Source organism: Girardinichthys multiradiatus, chromosome 10 (genome assembly GCF_021462225.1).
Source record: "Girardinichthys multiradiatus isolate DD_20200921_A chromosome 10, DD_fGirMul_XY1, whole genome shotgun sequence".
Taxonomy (NCBI): domain Eukaryota; kingdom Metazoa; phylum Chordata; class Actinopteri; order Cyprinodontiformes; family Goodeidae; genus Girardinichthys; species Girardinichthys multiradiatus.
In genome coordinates, this window is record NC_061803.1 from 6,781,157 (window position 1) to 6,801,490 (window position 20,334).

The window sequence follows — 20,334 nt, forward strand, 5'->3', positions numbered from 1 at the left end:
AAGAGGTAGGAAAAGATTATGGAAAAACTAAATAAAATTTGCCACACAAGAAGTACATTAATCACATATTGATAATCAAGTAATTATACAACATTTCTGATTTAGCATTTTATTACTACGAGATATAAAATACAGCGAGCAAAATGAGAAAGAAGCACCAATATTGTTATCTAACTTGTTTAACATCAACACAAGTAAAGTCTCTACTGTTATGCACAAAAAGCATGACAATGAGGTGATCTTTTTCTACTCTACATTTCATCCTACAGGCTATCAAAATTAACACTGAGCCTGGATCTCTCTACTTACAAAAGTATTATAAATTACACAAACATTGTAAAATCACAAATGCTATATTTGGCAATTCGTTGTCTGGGATGGAATTTGCTATCTGTTCTTTTTGTGTGAAAATAAGAGCAGTGTGTGAAAGCACAGGTAGTAGGGGCATCACAGTGGTTAGCATTTGGCTGTAAAGAGAACAATGGTTTTTTTGTTGCCGGGCGAGAAAAAAGGCTAAGAGGTCAGTGAAAGAGAGAGGGCTGGGTAACACAGTGGGAGGCTTCTGGTGTGTCATTCACTGCGAAACCAGTACTATGAGTTTATGCTTCATACATGCAGGAAATAGTTTTTGTTTTTTCTCAGTTTCTCACAAGTGGATGTTTCATCACAGTTTCGAGTGTAACATAATCATTAAGGAATGATTAAGGAGTGCAAGTTGACTAACTACCAAAGAATGTGTGATTTTCATTTTTCCTTGAAATGTAAGGCCGTGTTATTAACCTGCGGCATTGAAAAACAAAAGCCCTGCCATTACACTAGAAACTACATAACTGAAGCTGTTTGCAAAACTGTTAAACATATTCTTGTACATTTTTGGAGATTGTCTGGTTATTAAACATCTCCATCTGAACTATCAGGAGTGTGTGTAGTTCTCTTGTGTCACAGTGTGGGATTTGAATGGCTGTTATTCCTAATCAGAAGAAGCCTTAATGTTTTAATCTCCCATTAAATAAGCATTGAATAAGTCTCCAGTCTTGCAAAAGTATTCACACCCTTTGGACCTTTTCACATTTTTGTTGCTACAACGACAAACTTGATGTATTTTTTTTATGTAGTAAACCAACACAAATGGCAGATAAATGACTCACGGTTTTCAAAACTTTGCCAATCAAAAACCGTAGAAGTGTGGTGTGCATTTATATTCAGCCATCTTTACTCTGATACCAACAAAATAGATGCAGTGCAACCAACTGCCTTTATAGGTCACCTAGTGGTAATTTAGTCTCAGTGTACATACATGAAGGCCTTAGAGGTTAGAAAACAGTAGAGCACAAACAGCATCACGAAGACATAGAGACACACCAGACTGGTTTTAGGAGTAATACTGTGGAGAGTTTAAAAGTAGGGTTAAATTATAAAACACTATCCCAAGCTATGGACATCTCACACAACACTGTTCAAGCTATCATCTAAAAACAGAAAGAGTGTGGCACAGCTGTAAACCTCCCAAATGATGGCGTGCAAGGAGGCAAAAAGCCAAGAGGCCCATGATAATGATTATGTAATTTCCCTTTGGGATTAATAAAGTATTTTTGAATTGAATTGAATTGAATAACCCTAGAGGAACTGTTGAGATGCACAGATTGGCTTAATCACTTGACAGGACAACTATTATTTGAACATTTTACATTTTGTATGGAAGAGTGACAAGAGGAAAGCTAAAGTGCTCTGGTCAAATAAGACCAACATGTTTGTCCTACATGCAACCAACTCATCACATCACTCTGAAGAGCGTCCTCACAGTTACACAACCAAAGCCATTTTTGGAAAAAGAAAGAAGAATTCCCATTTGCAGTTTGTTATGAGCCATGGCGTAGACACAGTGAGCACAGTGACGAAAGTTCTGTTGCCAAATGAGACCAAAGTCAAACCTTCTGAGCTACATGGAAAAAACACCGCAATACTTCTCATCGCTCAATTCTGACTGTGAAACAAAATGGGGTTGCTTTTCTTTAGCAGGAAAAGGGAAGCTGATCAGAGTTGATAAGAAGATGGATGGAGCTAAATAGAAGAAAAACCTTTGAGAGGCTGTAAAACACTTGTGAAAACCTTAAAGATGTGTGGATACTTTTGCTAAGCAATTCACAATGAGAAACGTGGGATAAAAATACATCAATCTGGTGACATATCAAAGGGAAAAACATGAAATCTCTGATCGTATCTCAGCACTATAGATTAGTCAATTTGTACTATTGCATTGGTTGTAGTTTGTAAATAACCAGGCCAGGCTGTATTAATCAGTTTAGGACAGATATGGGAGTGCAAGTTTTTACAAAGACACTTTTAATTAAACATTTTCCTTTCATCTGTCACATGTCTATAGCAAGCAGTAGCATTTATGCCCAAATATATATTTCCCTGAACTGACTTGATAAAGACCTGATAAAGAAGAAAGTCAAAGTTGCAAAACCTTTCAACCCATTTCTTAGGGGATAAATAAAATGTTTTAAATAAAATGTGAATTTGTAAAACAATACCACCAACAACAGAAAGATGACTTGAAAATGAGTAAAACTGGTTCCTTTATGGCTTTTTTTTTATTTAAAAAAAAAAAGGAGGTAATAGCCAATTAGCTAACAGTATGACCTTTTAAAATATGCTGCTTCTAAGGCCTCTTATAGGTTTAACCTATGGCAGAAGACAATTAGTGGATTTAAATTTGGACTCATGATTCTACACCATCACAGAAAAGTAATATTGAATAGGCAGATTTCCCAATCAAATTATGACTTTAATCACTCAAATCGATCATAAGGTGCTCATAAATCTGAGTTTTTCCCTTGAAGCTGGATGCAAGCAGGAACACCCAGTTGTCAACGGACACCACAGAAAATCCCCGCGGTGCCTGAATACTGAGCTCCTGAGATGGAACAAACTGCCTCCTCTTAGTGTCCCATTGGTAGACCTGTGTCAGTGAAAAATCGCTGCCCAGGATGGCATACTGCCACTTGCCCACAGAGACAGGCTGGAACACCATGGAGCCACGGGACGGGAATGTCTGGACTTCTTTGAACATGGCACCGTCCCAGCGCATCACCTTGGAGTCCCCGATGTATCTTGTCAAGCATATGAACAGTTCACCTTTGAAAAGGACAAAGATCCGAGGGGCTGTTTAGTTTAGAGTTTAGGGAATTTAATGTGGATGGGGAACAGAAAAGTTCACAAAAACAGTTTACGTAATTCCAAATCCCAAATAACTCACCCCTTGTGGCAACAGCAATTCAGCAAAGGACCTCAAATAGTTTAGCTCCCTCATGGGCAAGGAAAAATGAAAGTGATGTTTTATAGAATTGATATATGAGCTGTTTCTATTGTGGTGGCATAAAACCACATAAAAAATAAAGCTCTTTACACTGCTGTAAGATGAGAAACAAAAGCATAATAAATTACAACATCATACATGCAGTGCTGTATTTGCCCCCTTGTGGATTTCTTGTAGTTTTGCTTTTTGTCACACTTAAATGTTTCAGATCATCAAACAATGCCTTTCTGAGTAAATACAACAGCATATCTACTATCTACTATAGCTATCTAAAACAAATTGGCCAATAGTGAAAAAAGTTATTGCCCCCTAAACCTATTGACGGGTTGTACCACCCTTGACATCAACTGCTTTGATCAAGCATTTGAGATAAATGGCAATGAGTATTTTACGTTACATTACATGTGAAGGAATTTTGACCCACTCTTGTTAGCAGAACTGTTTTAATTCAGTTACATCTGAGCATTTTCCAGCATTTGTTTAAGCTCATGACACCGCATCTTAAATTTGTGTCCAAACTTTGACTAGGTCACTCTATAACTTTAATATTTATAATATTTATATATTTATTTATTTACTTATTTTAGAAATTCAACTGCAGAATTGCTTGTGTGCTTTGGATTATTGGTCACAAACTGGTGGCAGGACATTTTCCTTCTAGGTGTTCTGGTGGAGATCAAAATTAATGCTTCCATAAATTAGTCGCCCACCTTCTGAACAAGCAATGCAGCCCCAGATGTGTCTGTTTACACCAGATGTGGCACACCTTCCAAAAAAACCCAACTTTTGCCTTATCAGTTCACAAGTTTCAAAAAACCTTGGAACACTGACCTGAAAATCTTTAAAATAAAGATTAGGCTACTGATTTACCTTTGTGGGTTAAAAACTGGATTACAGCACAGCATCTGGACTACTTGAAAAAAGTGTTAGATACTAAAGCTTTAGTTCTCACCTTTTACCCGAAAGTGATTGATGGAGAACACATCCTCCATGTCTGGTATATCTGTCTTGCGGTCAAATTTCTTCTGGCTCCTGTTCCACTGGTACACAACAGGCCTCTGGGAGCTGCTGGACAAAATCAGGTGGGGTTTGTTGGAAATCTCCAGATATTCAACATCAGTGTCCCTGTACCAGGGGTGGAGTGACTGATGGGAATAGAAGCCAATGCCGTTCCATTTGTACACGGTTGTGGACCCAGCCTGCAAAATAAAAATGCAAAATGTAAAAAGTCAAACAATCTAGAAATTATGTGACAAAATGTACATTTTAGGGTATTCAACATAAAATATGACAATGTGTGTGTGTGTGTGTGTGTTCCTGAGAGTCCCCGAGCATATGTGAGAGCATATGTAAACATTTGGCAATGCAAGACTAATCAACTGGAGCAGACACAAGCCAACACATTGCTGACAAGAACGCCAGGGGAGGAGCTGGCAGACATGTTGGCATTATTCATTCACAGCACAACACCTATACAATGGTTAAGAATCAAATACAATATTTCTGGTGTGTTGCCGTTAAATAAAAAAAAAAAAAATTAAATAGTGAGAAAAGCCGCAAAAAAAACCCATCCCAACCTTAGAGCTGTCAGCAATGACAAAGAAAGATTCTCCATCAATGACAAATGTCTCAATGTCGTTTGGTTTGCGAATCCTCAGAATGTCGATGTCCTGGATCTTGATGAACTTGTTGGCAGAGGAGTCCCGTTTGTAAATGTGGGAGCCTCCAAACAGCTGGGCCACGATGATGAAGAGCTGGTTGTCAATCACCAATGGCTTGCAGACTACAGTGGAGGTGCCTTAATAAAAGTGATACACAAGATTGACATTATTTAACATTAGTTGGATAATGTTTGCAATGATGTCACTAAACTAAACTAAATATCTATAATGAGCTTATTAAAACCAGTAAGCTGATCTAAACTTAAGCTACTAGGAAAAAACAAGCCAAACCTATGCAAACCTTATCTAAGCTAAACTAAGATTAACTAAATTAACCAAATTAAGAATAAACTAAACTAAACTAAACTAAACTAAACTAAGAAAAACAAAATTATGTGTATATTTTTAAAGCTCCACTAAACTAAGTTCAGGTAAACTAAATAATGAAGAAAAATTAAACTAAACTAAATTACTAAATTTAGAATAGCAAAACTAAATTCAGGCAACTATGACCAGCTAGAGTGAACTAAAGCCATTTACAGAAATTTTAAAATGAAATATTTTTCTATGAAATTTTATAGAGTGTAGTACACTCCTGCTCTATCTTCACACTTTTATTTAGTTTTTTTCAGTTATTTAATTCTCCTGCTTTGGAGCTGACATGTATGCACTACAGAAAACCTAAAATGAGTTTATTCATGGTCATAGTTTGGTATCTAATTTTCTGAACTAAGTTTTTTATCTACAGCAGGAACTAATTATCATTCATTCAACATATTTTGCCTGACATTAAGCTTAAAAAATATAGCATATGCAGGGCATGAGATCATTCACTAATTAGCCTACATGTTTATGTTTTTGCATAATATTATGTTATGAGCTGCACTGAATTCAAGTTTATCATATAAAAACATCAGTCATCAGTTCAAAGGTCTCAAAAGTGTGAAATCCATGATCATTTACAACACTGACTGCATGCAAACCAGTATAACACCCACATTTTTCAACATTGAGCTAAGCAATTGTAAATATGCATAAACCTGGCATAATTTGGTCTTATAAACAACACACATTTGTCACATCACTGAAATTAGTTGCTGATATCAATATGAGTGAAATCTTTATTTTACACATAAAATCTAATTAATTTTCCATTTTTATTAAGTTAGCATTATTCTAAGTTCTTTCGTTAACCATAATAACATTTTAAAAAGAAATCTTAACTTAATATTTAGTAGCGTTTAAATTGCACTCTTCACTGACTTGGCTGCTGACAGTGATGAGACAATACATACACTTTACATTTTGCAAATCTCTGTCTTTGTGTGATTCCCTTGCTGTTGTTAATATGAAACATTCACACTTTGCAGTTTTTAATTGTTTTTTTATACTCACTTTCAATTGCGTCATACGTTCTAAAGGTCATCTCAACATGATCCCATTCCAGGAAGTTGCACTTGCCAGCAAAGGGCTGTGCAAACACAACGTACTGCTCATTACCAAAGGTGAAGGCCTCCACTGAAATCGACTCAAACCTCAGCAGCTGATAGGAAGCAAATTCTGAAAAGCACGACACAGCAGTCAACTTTGTCCTTGATTTCAAAGTAGAGCATTCATGCACAACATCTATCATAAACATGCAGAGGGAACACTTACAGACATTTTTATTTCTCAAAAGTGCTTTGATGTTTGATAAGGAGGAAATGAAGAGAGGGTTGAAGTCTAGAGCTACTATTTGTGTGATACAGGGACAGAGGGACATTAGAAGGTGAAACCTGTGGTGATGCAGTCAAATGAATGTGGCAGCAGGTCATTGATCTTCTTCCCTTGGTGAATGGGTGGCCCACTGCAGTAGATCTGGTCCAGAGTGGCATTGGTGTGATGCATCCACTCCACCAGCCACTTGAGCTTGCAGTCACAAATCAGATTGTTCCCTCGCAGATCCCTGCATGCAAGAATGTATCTGTTTGTATCTATTCATTCTTTAGAGCTGTAATCCTTCTCTGCTTTTCCAGGTTGCATTTTGGGTATGAGCCAGCTACCGTCCCATCCCCTGAGTGTTCTCTCCTCCTCACACACTCTGTCTGAGCAGCAATTAACTTTGGATGCTCAGACTTAGTCTATGCACACTGGCATCATTCTAGTTGGTTTTGACAGTGCAACCATAACAAGGTCCAACGCTGTTTTTCTGTCAGTGACCTGCTTGCAGTTTACTGAAACATTTCACCATCCTAACCTATTATTTTCTCTTTTGTCCTTTAGACTTCTCTGCTTTTTATTTTTCCTATTAATAGCAGGACATATTTTTACAAGGCCTTTATCTATCACCTTCCTTTTTACACCAGTTTGACCTCAGGGTAAACAAAAAGGAGACAGATTTCACTGACTTATTACACTAAATGAGTCAGAAGTCAAATCAAATATTTTTACCCCTCTGGGCAACAAATATTTATTCTTCTACATGTCCTGATTTTTCAAAGAGATGCAAATTTAAGCCCCTTTGCCAAGTTTATATCCATCCCTCTATTTTCTTAACCATGTAGGGTCAAGGAAGGGCTGGTGCCTGTCTCCAACAGGCCATGCAATAGACAGGTCACCAGTCTATCCTAGAGCAATATATAGACACACAGTGTAGACTCTTCCAAAAAAAACAGAACAACGCAATACCTAAAAGCAATTTAGAGTGCCCAAATAACCTAACATGTAAGTTTGGGAAGCGTGGGAGGAAGTCGGACTACCCAGAGAGACCTCATGCATGCAAAAGGAAAATATGCAAACTATGCAAAAAGGCCCTTGCATACATTTGAACCCTGGATTTTTTTGCTGCAAGGCAAAGATGCTTACAGCTGTGCCACTGTGTAACCCTCCAGAGTATGTGGCAAGTTTAATATTAAATACATGGGGGGGGGGGGGGGTATTATTTACTTATATATATGCTTTGTAAAACTCTAAAGAGAAATATAAAAAGTGAGTCAACGCCAGTGACTGTCCACTGTCTCTACGTGCTCATCCAGGAGGAGTGACTGCTACAAGTCTCTGACTCAATGCAATCTGCTGGGTTTCCTTAGATAGAAACACTTTTTATCCAATTTGAATAAATAACTGAATCTGACTACACTGTTCAATGGTTAGGATTACTTGGAATTCATGTACCTGACTTTTGTGAAGAGACAACATGTGTTGTCAATTGGCGCTCTAAAAATAAACTGAATTAAATTGAATTGATACTAAATAAACAACAAAATAAAGAAAATGAACTCACACTTTGGTCACAGCCTCCATGCCTTTAAAGACATCTTTGGGCAGCGTTTCCAGGTTGTTGTAAGCCAGACTCCTAATCATAAAAGAGAAGACAAATTCAAAGGAAATTTTAACTTAGCAGACAATAGACATCAATTTTTCAATATGTGCTCTTCATTAGTTGTAAACAACACTGGTTGGGGTAAAACTACAAACAATATCTGTGAATTTCTACACTTCGGTTGTACTTTTGAATCTTTCATTCCAAATAATATATTTCACATTAGTAATATACAGTTCATCTAGAGGTCAGCAGGACATAGGTAGACCACATTCTGCCCATATTACCATATATGACTGAAGAGTTAACGAGTTTAAGTGCAAATCTTGCACATCTGCAGTCCAGTCATGGGACCTACCAAGAGTCAAAGATATCATAAACAATCGTTCAGTGCCTGAATTAAGGTAATGTCAGGTAACTACACTGCCTTCTTGCTGCAGAACCTCTCATCTGAGAGCTCAGCTGAAACCCAAAACAGCATAACAGAAAGAGATGAAAGCTGCATTATTCATTAAAGAATTGGTCGTTCACAGAAGAGAGATCATTTTACTTTTTTTTCTTCTTTTTTTTTTTGACAAGAGAGCACTTTCCAAACGGATGGGTTTAAAGCTGCCTTAACTGCCTGTGCCCCTCAATAATGTATTTACTGGATGCAAAGCAGTTCAAATTTCCACATTAATAGCTCTTTTTTAAAAACATCCATAAACAGTCATGGTAAAAAGGGGGGACACTCTTGTTCATTTGTACAGGTTTTCCTATAAATCAGGACATTATAAAATCCCTACTAAGCAGGTCTGAAACTTGAATAAGAGAATCTGAACTAGACAACACATAATGTGTTACTGTGTGCTAGTAAAGTCTATAAACAGGGAAGCAAATAATCAAACACGGGCTGCACGGTGGCACAGTTGCTTTGCAGCAAGTAGGTCCTGGGTTCAACTCCTGGGTGGGGGTCTTTCTGCATGAAGTTGTATGTGCATGGTTATTTGACCTGTGTGTCTCTGTGCTATCCTTTGATGGACAGGCAACCTGTCCACTGTGTACCCTGCCTTGTGCCCGTAGGCCGCTGGAGATAGGGACCAGCTCCCCGTCACCCTGTATGGAAGAAATGGGCTTAGAAAATGGATGGATAATCAAACACATATATCGGATAAACTAAGGACTATATCTTAGCTTATTATAGACTTCATCTGTCCAAACTTTATTGCCCACTGTTAACAAGCCCCTTGTCAGAGTTTAGCAGTTTTAAAGAAAGACTAAAGACGTTCATTTAGAAATATAAAGGTATTCACAATGTCCGTTATTAGTCAAAATTCTATGACAATGCATGAGAATGATTACTCACAACGATCATTGCATAGTCCTATAAGTTACTGTAGACTCTATATCTGTTATGGGATGTTGTGATGTTAAACCATGTTTTATGGTTATTTTTAATACATTTTTATCACATAGGGGCTGAACATCCATTTCCTAATGGAGATAACAATTAAAGACCAAAACATATAAACTGCTGCTGGAGTTTTAATTCCTGTGTGTGAAAGCGTTCATTTTTTTTTAACATGAAAATGTTCCAGTTGCAGTTTGGTTTTATTAAAAATGCTGATTTTTAATAAAACCATTTTTCAAACGTAACAAACATTACTAATGACTGTAACATGCTTATGTCATGCATCTTTATCTTTATTTGCAATCAAAAGCCACCTATGCAATTATACCTGATAATCAAGACTACTGTGTTGGTATTTTTGACTGCAGTTTGTTGCATAATCTCTAAATCTGAACAGAGCAACTTGGCTGAGTCAGGGATAGATTATAGGTCATATGTTTAAGGTTACAGTACAGTTATATTTAGTTTTTGACCTGCAGGTCACTCCTGTTCCCAGCTTGTTTTCTCAGTCAGTTTCTTTAGTCTGCAAAAATAAATGGCACTTAACTATTCACTTAATCTTATTTAATTCCAATGTTCTTACCTATAATTATGATACACAGCTTGCAGTAACACAATTATGATACATAAACATACACATCAATCTTTAATAAGAAGGACACACAGAAAAAGTTAAATTTTTAGTCCTAAATCCCTTCCAAACAAAGAAATGAAAACTCCCAGCTCTGGACTTGTGCAGCCTGATATTGCTGACATATTTAGACAGTCACCTTGTGAGCCAACCACTGCCAACAGCAGTTCTTCCTACCTCTGCATTCTAGATACTGACAAACTGACGCAGCGGCAGAAAATAGAATGAGATGCACAATGTAGTTTAGAATTCTGATATCCCTGTACATTTTCCCCCATTAAGCTGCTTTTGAGCCGTTCACCACAGAAAACATGTAAAAACCTGCTCCAAAGACAGCTAATTTCTGTGAGGAAAGGGGAAATACAGCAATATAAATAAGAATTTTTAAAAAGTTTGAGATAGAGAAAACAGGGAGAGAAAGGACAAGTGAAAGATTGTGCAAAAGTAAAATACTTACAAATGTAGCAGTGCCTTGAGACCCCGGAAAGCAAATGGAGAAATTGATGCAATTCTGTTGTTTTCAATGAATCTGTGAACAAAATGCAGCATTTAAGAAGATCAAAAATATACACATTTCACAAGTAATTTTGAACACAGCCTTGTATGTGTTTGATACATTGTTAACTTTCTAACACGTTATCATGTTACAATCAAAAACTTCTGTATATTTTATTGGGATTTTATGTGATTGACCAAAATAAAGTAGTCCATAATTGTAAAGTGGAATATAAATTATACATGTTTTGAAAAATGTTTTAAATAGAGATCTGAAAGGTGTGTCATGCATTTAGCTCCATCTATCTTCCCATTAACCCCCACCAGCTTCTTCGTTTCTGCTAAAGAAAAGCATCACACAGTCTGATTCTACCAACACCATATTTCACAGTTAAATAGTGTGTTCCAGGTGAGGTGAACTGTTAGTTTTCTTCCAGATTCTTTGGCTAAAAAGTCAAATTTATTTATCTTCTGACTAGAGCGCCTTCTTCCGCATGTTTACTTTAAACAAGACTTCTTTCAACATTGCTTTCTTTTTGACACTCTTCTACTGACACCAAATTAGTAGAGTGCATGATTGAAAGTTTTGCTGCCAAAAGATTCCCCACCTGAGGCATGCATCTTTGCAGGTCCTCTACAGCCACCATGGGCCTTATGGCTGCTATTTTGATTAATTGTCTCCTTGCCCTGCTTGTCGTTGCAGGTTGATAGCTTGGCAGGTTTGAAGATGATGTGCTCTGTGAGGTTTAAAGTTTGGAATATTGTTTCATGACCTAACACTGGTTTAAACATTTCTAGAACGTTATTTGTGACCTGTTTTTATGTTTCTTGATCTTCGTGATGATATCTGTTCAGTAATGTTCTCTAACAGACCTCTAAGGCCCTCTCAGAACAGTTGGATTTATACTGCAGATGAATTACACACATAGGTAGAATCTGTTTCCTAATTGAGTGGCTTTTGGGTATCCAAAAAATTGGGAAGGGGTATTACATTAAAGTGGGTTGAATACATATGCAATTTGTAAACTAATCTGTAGAAATGATGCACAATGTTCTTTCCAGTTCACAATTATACCCTACTTTGTGTTGGTCAATCACATAAAATCTCATTATAATACACAGAATTTTCTGGTTCTAATTTAAAGGAAATATTTTTTTTAAATGTCAAGGGGTGTGAATACTTTTACAAAGCTCTGTTATTAGTGTTGATGGATCAAAATAAATAATTAATTTCAACTTCATAAGGAAGAATGAAAAATACTTACAGGTATTCAAGATGTGGTAAACCCACGAAAGCATCTTCATCAATCAGGTCTAATGAATTCGCCGTGAACAGTCTGTGAAGGAAAAGCAGCCAAATGACGCACCTCAATCCATCCAGTGATAAGTAATTACTTTTTTCTTGTCTTCTTTAAAGTTCACTTGACTGAATTCTGTTCTCAATTAGCTACAAATGTAACTTAACAAAACTCTTCTCATATGGTTAATCATACTGATAGATACTTTAAAACAATGCAGCCAACCACATAATACCCCACACTATAATGAAGTGTTATTAAGAGTGAAGACTAATTCCCTTTAATCATTTTTGATTCATCCTGCTTTGATTTTGATTTCCCACACGCTCATTTAGATCACTTTAGTGTCATCTGAGATTATGAAGGAACTGATGCCAAGAAAGATGCATTGCAGAGACAATGCCTGGCACCAGGATACTATAATGCTCACCCTGAAGTGTGATTAGGGCACAACTGAAGTGCTAATTTGTTAGAGGGTTATTTTACATTCTGTGTTCTTTTTTAAGTAAAGGTCCCTCTACCCCACCACAAGACCCACTCTATTCCTCTGTACCATGTCCCTGCTTTTTGCTGCTATAACCATGTGGTCTATTGAATAATCCTGACACCATTTTGGACTCCCCATTAAATCTACATATAACCCCACTATAAAAGTCCTCTTGTAACACAAAGCTCCTTTAGATGGATGGATGGATGGATACTCACAGGAGTTGCAGATTAGGTGTGTGAACAAAGCTTGCTCCTGTGATCTCATTGAATCCAGACTTGACAAAAGATCTGAAATTAAAAAGGAGCAATTGTTAGAATAAAAGAACGATACAAATATATTACGTATGAGCTATTAAATGAGGATTGCTACTAAGTGTCTAAAACTCAAAGCCAGCCCAAAGTTGTATAAGGACAACCCACCAGCCACCACTAAGAGTATTTAATACAGATTTGGTTGAGTCAGGATAAGAGGGCCAGGCTAACTTTGTTGGACTTTCGAGGAGCCATGGGAAATGAGTAATTATTCATTGAGGTGTTCTAGCCTAAAGGAAATCCACAAAATCTCTAAAATGTGATCACAGGGCCTACAGCAGGCTCTTGCTATGGTTGATATGAAAGTGCATGTCAAAGACTGGTAGATGGCTACAACTGTCTCACTACAGTTATTTCCTCCCAAGGGGGTAAGAGTAGAGTGTCCAAAGCCTTTCCTAGGGAACCCATCTTTGTTGATATATTTTGTTTAACGGGTAGAACAAGGTTGATCTTTAATGTTGTAACTGCCATTAAATCCCTTTCTATTCCAGAGATAAAAAAAAAAAAAAGAGATTAGACGTCTATGTGTGAGCATTTAATAAAGAAATGAGTACTTAATGGGGTGTCCAATTTTTTTTTCACAGGACCACAAAACCTTGTGATAGTTGCAGATGTAAACAATTTTTTAGCACTTCTGACAGTTTGTATCTCAGTAAATTAGAACTACACAGTACTATACAACCGCTGTGGGTCACAATACTCATTTGTGTACTTGGAGCTTAGAGTAGTTTTCAAGTTTATTGGAAGTGCAAACGGGACAGAGTACTCCACATTCTTTGTTTCACAAAAGTAAAAAAAACAAAAAAAAATAACCTAATGTCAGTGGAGGAGTCTCTATGACTGACTTAAATGTATGGCTTCGTTTCACACAAATATACAGGTCCTTCTCAAAATATTAGCATATTGTGATAAAGTTCATTATTTTCCATAATGTAATGATGAAAATTTAACATTCATATATTTTAGATAGCAGATGGAAGCATGAAGTGCTCCAAAATCTCCTGATAGCTAGCTGCATTGACCCTGCCCTTGATAAAACACAGTGGACCAACACCAGCAGCTGACACGGCACCCCAGACCATCACTGACTGTGGGTACTTGACACTGGACTTCTGGCATTTCCTTCTCCCCAGTCTTCCTCCAGACTCTGGCACCTTGATTTCTGAATGACATGCAGAATTTGCTTTCATCCGAAAAAAGTACTTTGGACCACTGAGCAACAGTCCAGTGCTGCTTCTCTGTAGCCCAGGTCAGGCGCTTCTGCCGCTGTTTCTGGTTCAAAAGTGGCTTGACCTGGGGAATGCGGCACCTGTAGCCCATTTCCTGCACACGGTGGCTCTGGATGTTTCTACTCCAGACTCAGTCCACTGCTTCCGCAGGTCCCCCAAGGTCTGGAATCGGCCCTTCTCCACAATCTTCCTCAGGGTCCGGTCACCTCTTCTCGTTGTGCAGCGTTTTCTGCCACACTTTTTCCTTCCTACAGACTTCCCACTGAGGTGCCTTGATACAGCACTCTGGGAACAGCCTATTCGTTCAGAAATGTCTGTGTCTTACCCTCTTGCTTGAGGGTGTCAATAGTGGCCTTCTGGACAGCAGTCAGGTCGGCAGTCTTACCCATGATTGGGGTTTTGAGTGATGAACCAGGCTGGGAGTTTTAAAGGCCTCAGGAATCTTTTGCAGGTGTTTAGAGTTAACTCGTTGATTCAGATGATTAGGTTCATAGCTTGTTTAGAGACCCTTTTAATGATATGCTAATTTTGTGAGATAGGAATTTTGGGTTTTCATGAGCTGTATGCCAAAATCATCCGTATTAAGACAATAAAAGACCTGAAATATTTCAGTTAGTGTGCAATGAATCTAAAATATATGAATGTTAAATTTTCATCATGACATTATGGAAAATAGTGAACTTTATCACAATATGCTAATATTTTGAGAAGGACCTGTACTATGTTATGTTTAGCCTTCTGTTTGCACCTCTGCCAATAATGTGTGATGCCCTTGTATTTTGATCCATTTGCACATACATCTTCCTTTTAAGGTTTGCGAGATATTGGACCCCAGAATGCAGAGGAGCAGGCAGCGTGATGTTAAGTGAAAAATGGTTTAATTACGAAAACTCACTCAGCAGGAGGCAAGAACAAAACAAACGAGCAGGCAAGACAGGCATGGCATGATCAAAAAGACAAGACTTGGTTTGTGAACAAGGCATGAGAAATGTCTCCACGACAACTAACAGAACAGGTGTAAATATATGGCGTGAAAACCAGGTGGAGCAAGGAGACAAATTAACTTGAAGCAGGTGAACCGAATAAACTTAATTAACAGAACAAAACGTGACTGGAGCAAAACAGAGACTCTTGAAGACAAACTTGAAAAACATGAAGCAAAAGCACAACCAGATCCGAAAACCAAACTTGATAAAACATGAACAAGACGACAGAACAAAAGCATGACCAGGAAAATAAACACAAACATGATTCAAAACTTGAACAGTGAAAAACATAAGGAAAAAACCCGAAACCAAAAACCAAACAACCCCAAATCATGACACCTTTAGTACTTGAACTTAAAAATCCGAGAGAAATGCATAATCCTATTTTATTGTTAATAAAACCATCTGCTTTCCAATTTGCAACTAAAATATGCTCAACTTGGGTGTAACGTCATTTACAGAACGAGCGCAGCATTAGCTCGCTTATGCCAGGGGCCGGCTCTGCTACAAGCTCACAGAAAATTTGGATATTAGGCAGATATGCATTGTGAATCATAAAGTCTTGCCAGACTATTTGAGTAGCACTTACAATGAAACGACGTCGGACGGGAAGGCGTGAGGCACATTTCGGACGTTCTCACACAGGGCATTATCTTTAGTGCAGGTGCATCCAACGGGGCATCTGGGCTGCCTGGACCTGCGTCCGTCAGTCAGCACCAAGCAGACAGCAGCGAGCCACACCAGGGCAGTCCATCCTCCTCTCCATCCTCTATCCCGGTGTCCCATCAATATCATCCTGTCCTGGACCAGTCCTGCCACTCCTGCGCGTTCAACTTCCACACGAAAACAAAAATCTGCAAGCGATCAGATGCTCTGAGGTTGTCTCGGTGTTCCTGCTTCTAATTACTTATTTTTGTGATACAAGCTGGAGCTTTGATGCAGCCTTCTGTCTCAGCCAGATCAGCGGATTTGTTCTGAAACGCGAAAAAGAAAGAAAAAAACTACAGAAAACAACATTATAGCCTACGATTCTATGCTGTTCGCAGCCTTCAAAGGCGTACTTTTAAAAGATTTTGGGAGGAAAGCCCATTAGAGAGGCAGAAAGGAAGAAAGAAAGAGAGAGATGGAGGAGGAGGGGTTGGAAGCCCCAAGGTGCGCTTTTTTATCACCGCTGCCAGCTATTATTTATGCGCGCCACAGAGCCGTGCGTGGCTAATGGGAAGCGGCTATTCATGAGGCTCTGAGCAAATGCACCTGCCCCACACTCATTCAAATGCCGCCCCCTTTCCCCCCGCTTCAGCAGAACAATAACACAGACTGAAAAAAAGACGTGTTTATTTTATTTATTTTAGTCAGCGCATTAGTTGCATAAAACAGGGTAAACGCATAACCAAATGTCTGTTTCTGTTTACTGCAGGCAACAAACGACGTTTTATCATTTCTGTCATCCTGTCTGTCCTTTTGAGCCCACATGAAGTCCTTTGTTGGTTTCGGCGGAAAAGTGGTGAAACACTGGAGGTTTGTTCCCAGACTGTGCTGAACTTTCACCCCCAGCAATCTGTCTTAATCCTGAATTATACTCAAAAATTCAAAATGCATAATGCTTCCCTTATTTTCTGTCCACAGTACAAAGGGCCGACCTCTGTTCCTCCGCCGAGATGAACGTAATAAAGCTCAAAACAGCCTAATTTCCCCTGCAGTTGAGGCATTAATTCCAAGATAAAAGTCATTGTTCATTGATGTCCTCTGGCTACGTTTCCCGACGTGTTTCTTATTTCTCAATGTATTCCTCAATTGGCTCTGTATGTTTAAACACTACAATCAATTTAATAAACCATGAGAGAACAGTAAAACACGAAAGAAATATGTCTACAAATTTTTACCTAACCCTAACCCACCCCAAAGCAGAGAAAAATAAACGTTTTCACCCAAACAGAAAGATATAATAAATGAATACACACATTAGAATTTAATTCTTATTTATTCATTTAGTTATTACTATAAACTATATAGCTATTTATCTATTCATTTATTTACCTATTTATTAAGCTAACCATTTCTTTATTTATCCAGCTATTTATCAATTAACTATTTATTATTTTTTTATTTATCTTGCTCACTGTTAATATAAGTTTTATATTTATGAAGTAATTAATTATTTAGTTAGCTTATTATTTATCAAACTATTTTTGCATTTATATTGCCAACTATTTAGCTAAATATTTATTTATCTATTATTCATTTATCTAACAGTACCACTGTTTAAATAAATATGATTTATCTTTATTTAAAGTAAATAGATAAATATGTTATTTATGTATGTAAAATGTTATTTAGTTATTTATCTAGTACTCGTACTCGTCGTCTTCCGCTTTATCCGGGACCGGGTCGCGGGGGCAGCAGACTCAGCAGAGACACCCAGACGTCCCTCTCCCCAGACACCTCCTCCAGCTCATCCGGGGGGAGCCCAAGGCGTTCCCAGGCCAGCCGAGAGACATAGTCCCTCCAGCGTGTCCTGGGCCGTCCCCTGGGCCTCCTCCTGGTGGGACGTGCCTGGAACACCTCCCGAGGAAGGCGTCCAGGAGGCATCCGGTACAGATGCCCGAGCCACCTCAACTGGCTCCTCTCGATGTGGAGGAGCAGCGGCTCTACTCCGAGCCCCTCCCGGATGGTCGAGCTCCTCACCCTATCTCTAAGGGAGTGCCCGGCCACCCTACGGAGGGAGCTCATTTCAGCCGCTTGTATCCGGGATCTTGTTCGTTTTGTCATGACCCAAAGTTCATGGCCATAGGTGAGGGTTGGAACGTAGACCGACCGGTAAATTGAGAGCTTTGCTTTTCGGCTCAGCTCTCTCTTCACCACAACGGACCGGCACAGCTCCCGCATTACTGTGCCAGCCGCACCGATCCGTCTGTCGATCTCCCGCTCCATTCTTCCCTCACTCGTGAACAAGACCCCGAGATAGTTAAACTCCTCCACTTGAGGCAGGAACTCCCCTCCAACCTGAAGAGGACAAGCCACCCTTTTCCGGTCGAGAACCATGGCCTCAGACTTGGAGGAGCTGATCCTCATCCCAGCCGCTTCACACTCGGCTGCGAACCGCCCCAGTGCATGCTGTAGGTCTTGGCTAGAGGGGGCCAGCAGGACCACGTCATCTGCAAAAGGAAGAGACGAAATCCACTGGTCCCCAAACCAGATCCCTTCCGGCCCTTGGCTGCGCCTAGAAATCCTGTCCACAAAAGTTATGAACAGGACCGGTGACAAAGGGCAGCCCTGCTGGAGTCCAACATGCACCGGGAACAGGTTCGACTTAGTGCCGGCAATGCGGACCAAACTCCTGCTCCGCTTGTACAGAGACCGGATGGCCCCTAGTAAAGGGCCCCCGATTCCATACTCCTGGAGCACACCCCACAGGGCATCACAAGGGACACAGTCGAATACTTTCTCCAGGTCCACAAAACACATGTGAACCGGTTGGGCAAACTCCCATGAACCCTCGAGTACCCTGTAGAGGGTATAGAGCTGGTCCAGTGTTCCACGCCGGGACGAAAACCACACTGATCCTCCTGAAGCCGAGGTTCGACTATCGGCTGGACTCTCCTCTCCAATACCCTGGCGTAGGCCTTACCAAGGAGGCTGAGGAGTGTGATCCCCCTGTAGTTGGAACACATCCTCTGGTCACCCTTCTTATGAAGGGAGACCACCACCCCAGTCTGTCAGTCCAGAGGCACTGTCCCCGACCGCCCCGCAATGTTGAAGAGGCGTGTCAACCATGACAGCCCCGCAACATCCAGAGACTTGAGGTACTCAGGGAGGATCTCATCCACCCTGAGCCCTGCCACCGCAGAGCTTTTTATCCACCTATGTGACTTCAGCCTGGGTGATGAAAAAGTCCAACCCCGAGTCGCCAGCCTCTGTTTCCACCAGGGAACGCGGGATGGCAGGATTGAGGAGATCCTCGAAGTACTCCTTCCACCGCCCGATAATGTCCCCAGTCGAGGTCAGCAGCTCCCCACCCCCACTGTAAACAGTGTTGGCAAAGCACTGCTTCCCCCTCCTGAGGCACCGGACGGTGTGCCAGAATCGCTTCGAGGCCAACCGGTAGTCCTTCTCCATGGCCTCACTGAACTCCTCTCAGGCCCGAGTTTTTGCCTCTGCCACTGCCATGGCCCCGGCACCCTTTGCCTCACGGTACCCGTCAGCCGCCTCAGGAGTTCCACAAGACAACCACAGCCATCTAGCTAACCTTATTGAGAAAATAAATAATGATACAAATATTCAAATAAATAAATAAAAGTATGTTCACAAATAAATAAGCTTTTTAATTATTTATTTAAAAAAAATGCAAATTATTTAAATAATTGTTCTAAACTAACTAACTAACTAACTAACTAACTAACTAACTAACTTTAAAAACAAAAACGAATACATGTCTTGTTTCAACACTCTCACAAAGAGGTTTCCTTCATTTACCCCCTTTCTGCCCCATGTATGGAGAAACATCCTTTTGTGGGTCTGTCATATTATTCGGGAAGATTGCATCAAACATTTGTTACAGAATAGAAGAAAGCCTGTTCTTGATATTTCTTTTCAAAGTTCATTTTAAAACATGCTGTGTTCACTTTGGGAAGTCAAACTAACCTTTTCGTTGGACTATTCTCCTTAACCTTGCTCAATCTCAAGAAATTGAGTAAAAGTGCATTGGCATTCTTTTATTTTACAAATAGTAGGTTGACATTTCTGATATCTCCCTCTCTTCCCATCTCAATCTCTCTTTTTCTCTCGCCTGGATGCACCATCAGGACCTTTAAGCTGTCTCCACAAATAGAAACAGTACATGTACTTTAATATTAGTCCACAGGATTAATGGTTCTTGACAGTAGCAACTATCTGAAGAAACTGAACAAAGCACAGAGGAATGTGGAAGAATTATTATTGTGTGAAAGAATTACAATACAAATAAGTAAGTATTTAGAGAAAAATCTGTTATATAGTTATTTACCTGAGGTGTGACAAATAATCAGCTCTGCATGAATGAATTAAATAATATATATTATAAACTAAATATGTTATTTACTTCATATAATCAGAGCTGCAAATAGGTTACAAATAGAAAACAAAATAAAAAGATTTTCATAATTTTTTTAAACATTTTGTTGCGTTAATTTGACATACACTTTTAAACTGTCTTCTTTTTTTATTATTTAAACCAATTTATTG

At 39.2% G+C, this 20,334-nt stretch overlaps 1 protein-coding gene and 1 long non-coding RNA gene across 2 annotated transcripts; one reads left to right on the plus strand and one right to left on the minus strand.

The window, feature by feature from the left end:
• Nucleotides 1-93: 93 nt before the first annotated feature.
• Nucleotides 94-16,339, minus strand: lgi1b (leucine-rich, glioma inactivated 1b). The gene is made up of 10 exons (XM_047377027.1): nt 15,704-16,339; nt 12,804-12,875; nt 12,066-12,137; nt 10,763-10,834; nt 8,246-8,317; nt 6,759-6,928; nt 6,379-6,543; nt 4,900-5,120; nt 4,275-4,521; nt 94-3,141 (listed from the first exon to the last, which is right to left on the minus strand). The coding sequence occupies exons 1-10, from the start codon at nt 15,907-15,909 to the stop codon at nt 2,792-2,794; spliced, it is 1,647 nt and encodes a 548-aa protein (XP_047232983.1). The 5' UTR covers nt 15,910-16,339; the 3' UTR covers nt 94-2,791.
• Nucleotides 12,066-16,949, plus strand: LOC124875139. The gene is made up of 3 exons (XR_007039981.1): nt 12,066-12,187; nt 16,532-16,632; nt 16,741-16,949. It is a non-coding gene; the product is annotated as an uncharacterized LOC124875139 (long non-coding RNA).
• Nucleotides 16,950-20,334: the final 3,385 nt, after the last annotated feature.

Bases quoted from the DNA above. Each gene is read 5' to 3' on its own strand.
- lgi1b (XM_047377027.1), bottom strand. From the start codon at position 15,909: ATGATATTGATGGGACACCGGGATAGAGGATGGAGAGGAGGATGGACT. The intron at 12,876-15,703 runs GTAAGTGCTACT...TTTTAATTTCAG, and splicing joins CCGTCCGACGTCGTTTCATT to ATCTTTTGTCAAGTCTGGAT. The intron at 6,929-8,245 runs GTGAGTTCATTT...TCTTGCATGCAG, and splicing joins ATGGAGGCTGTGACCAAAGT to GGATCTGCGAGGGAACAATC.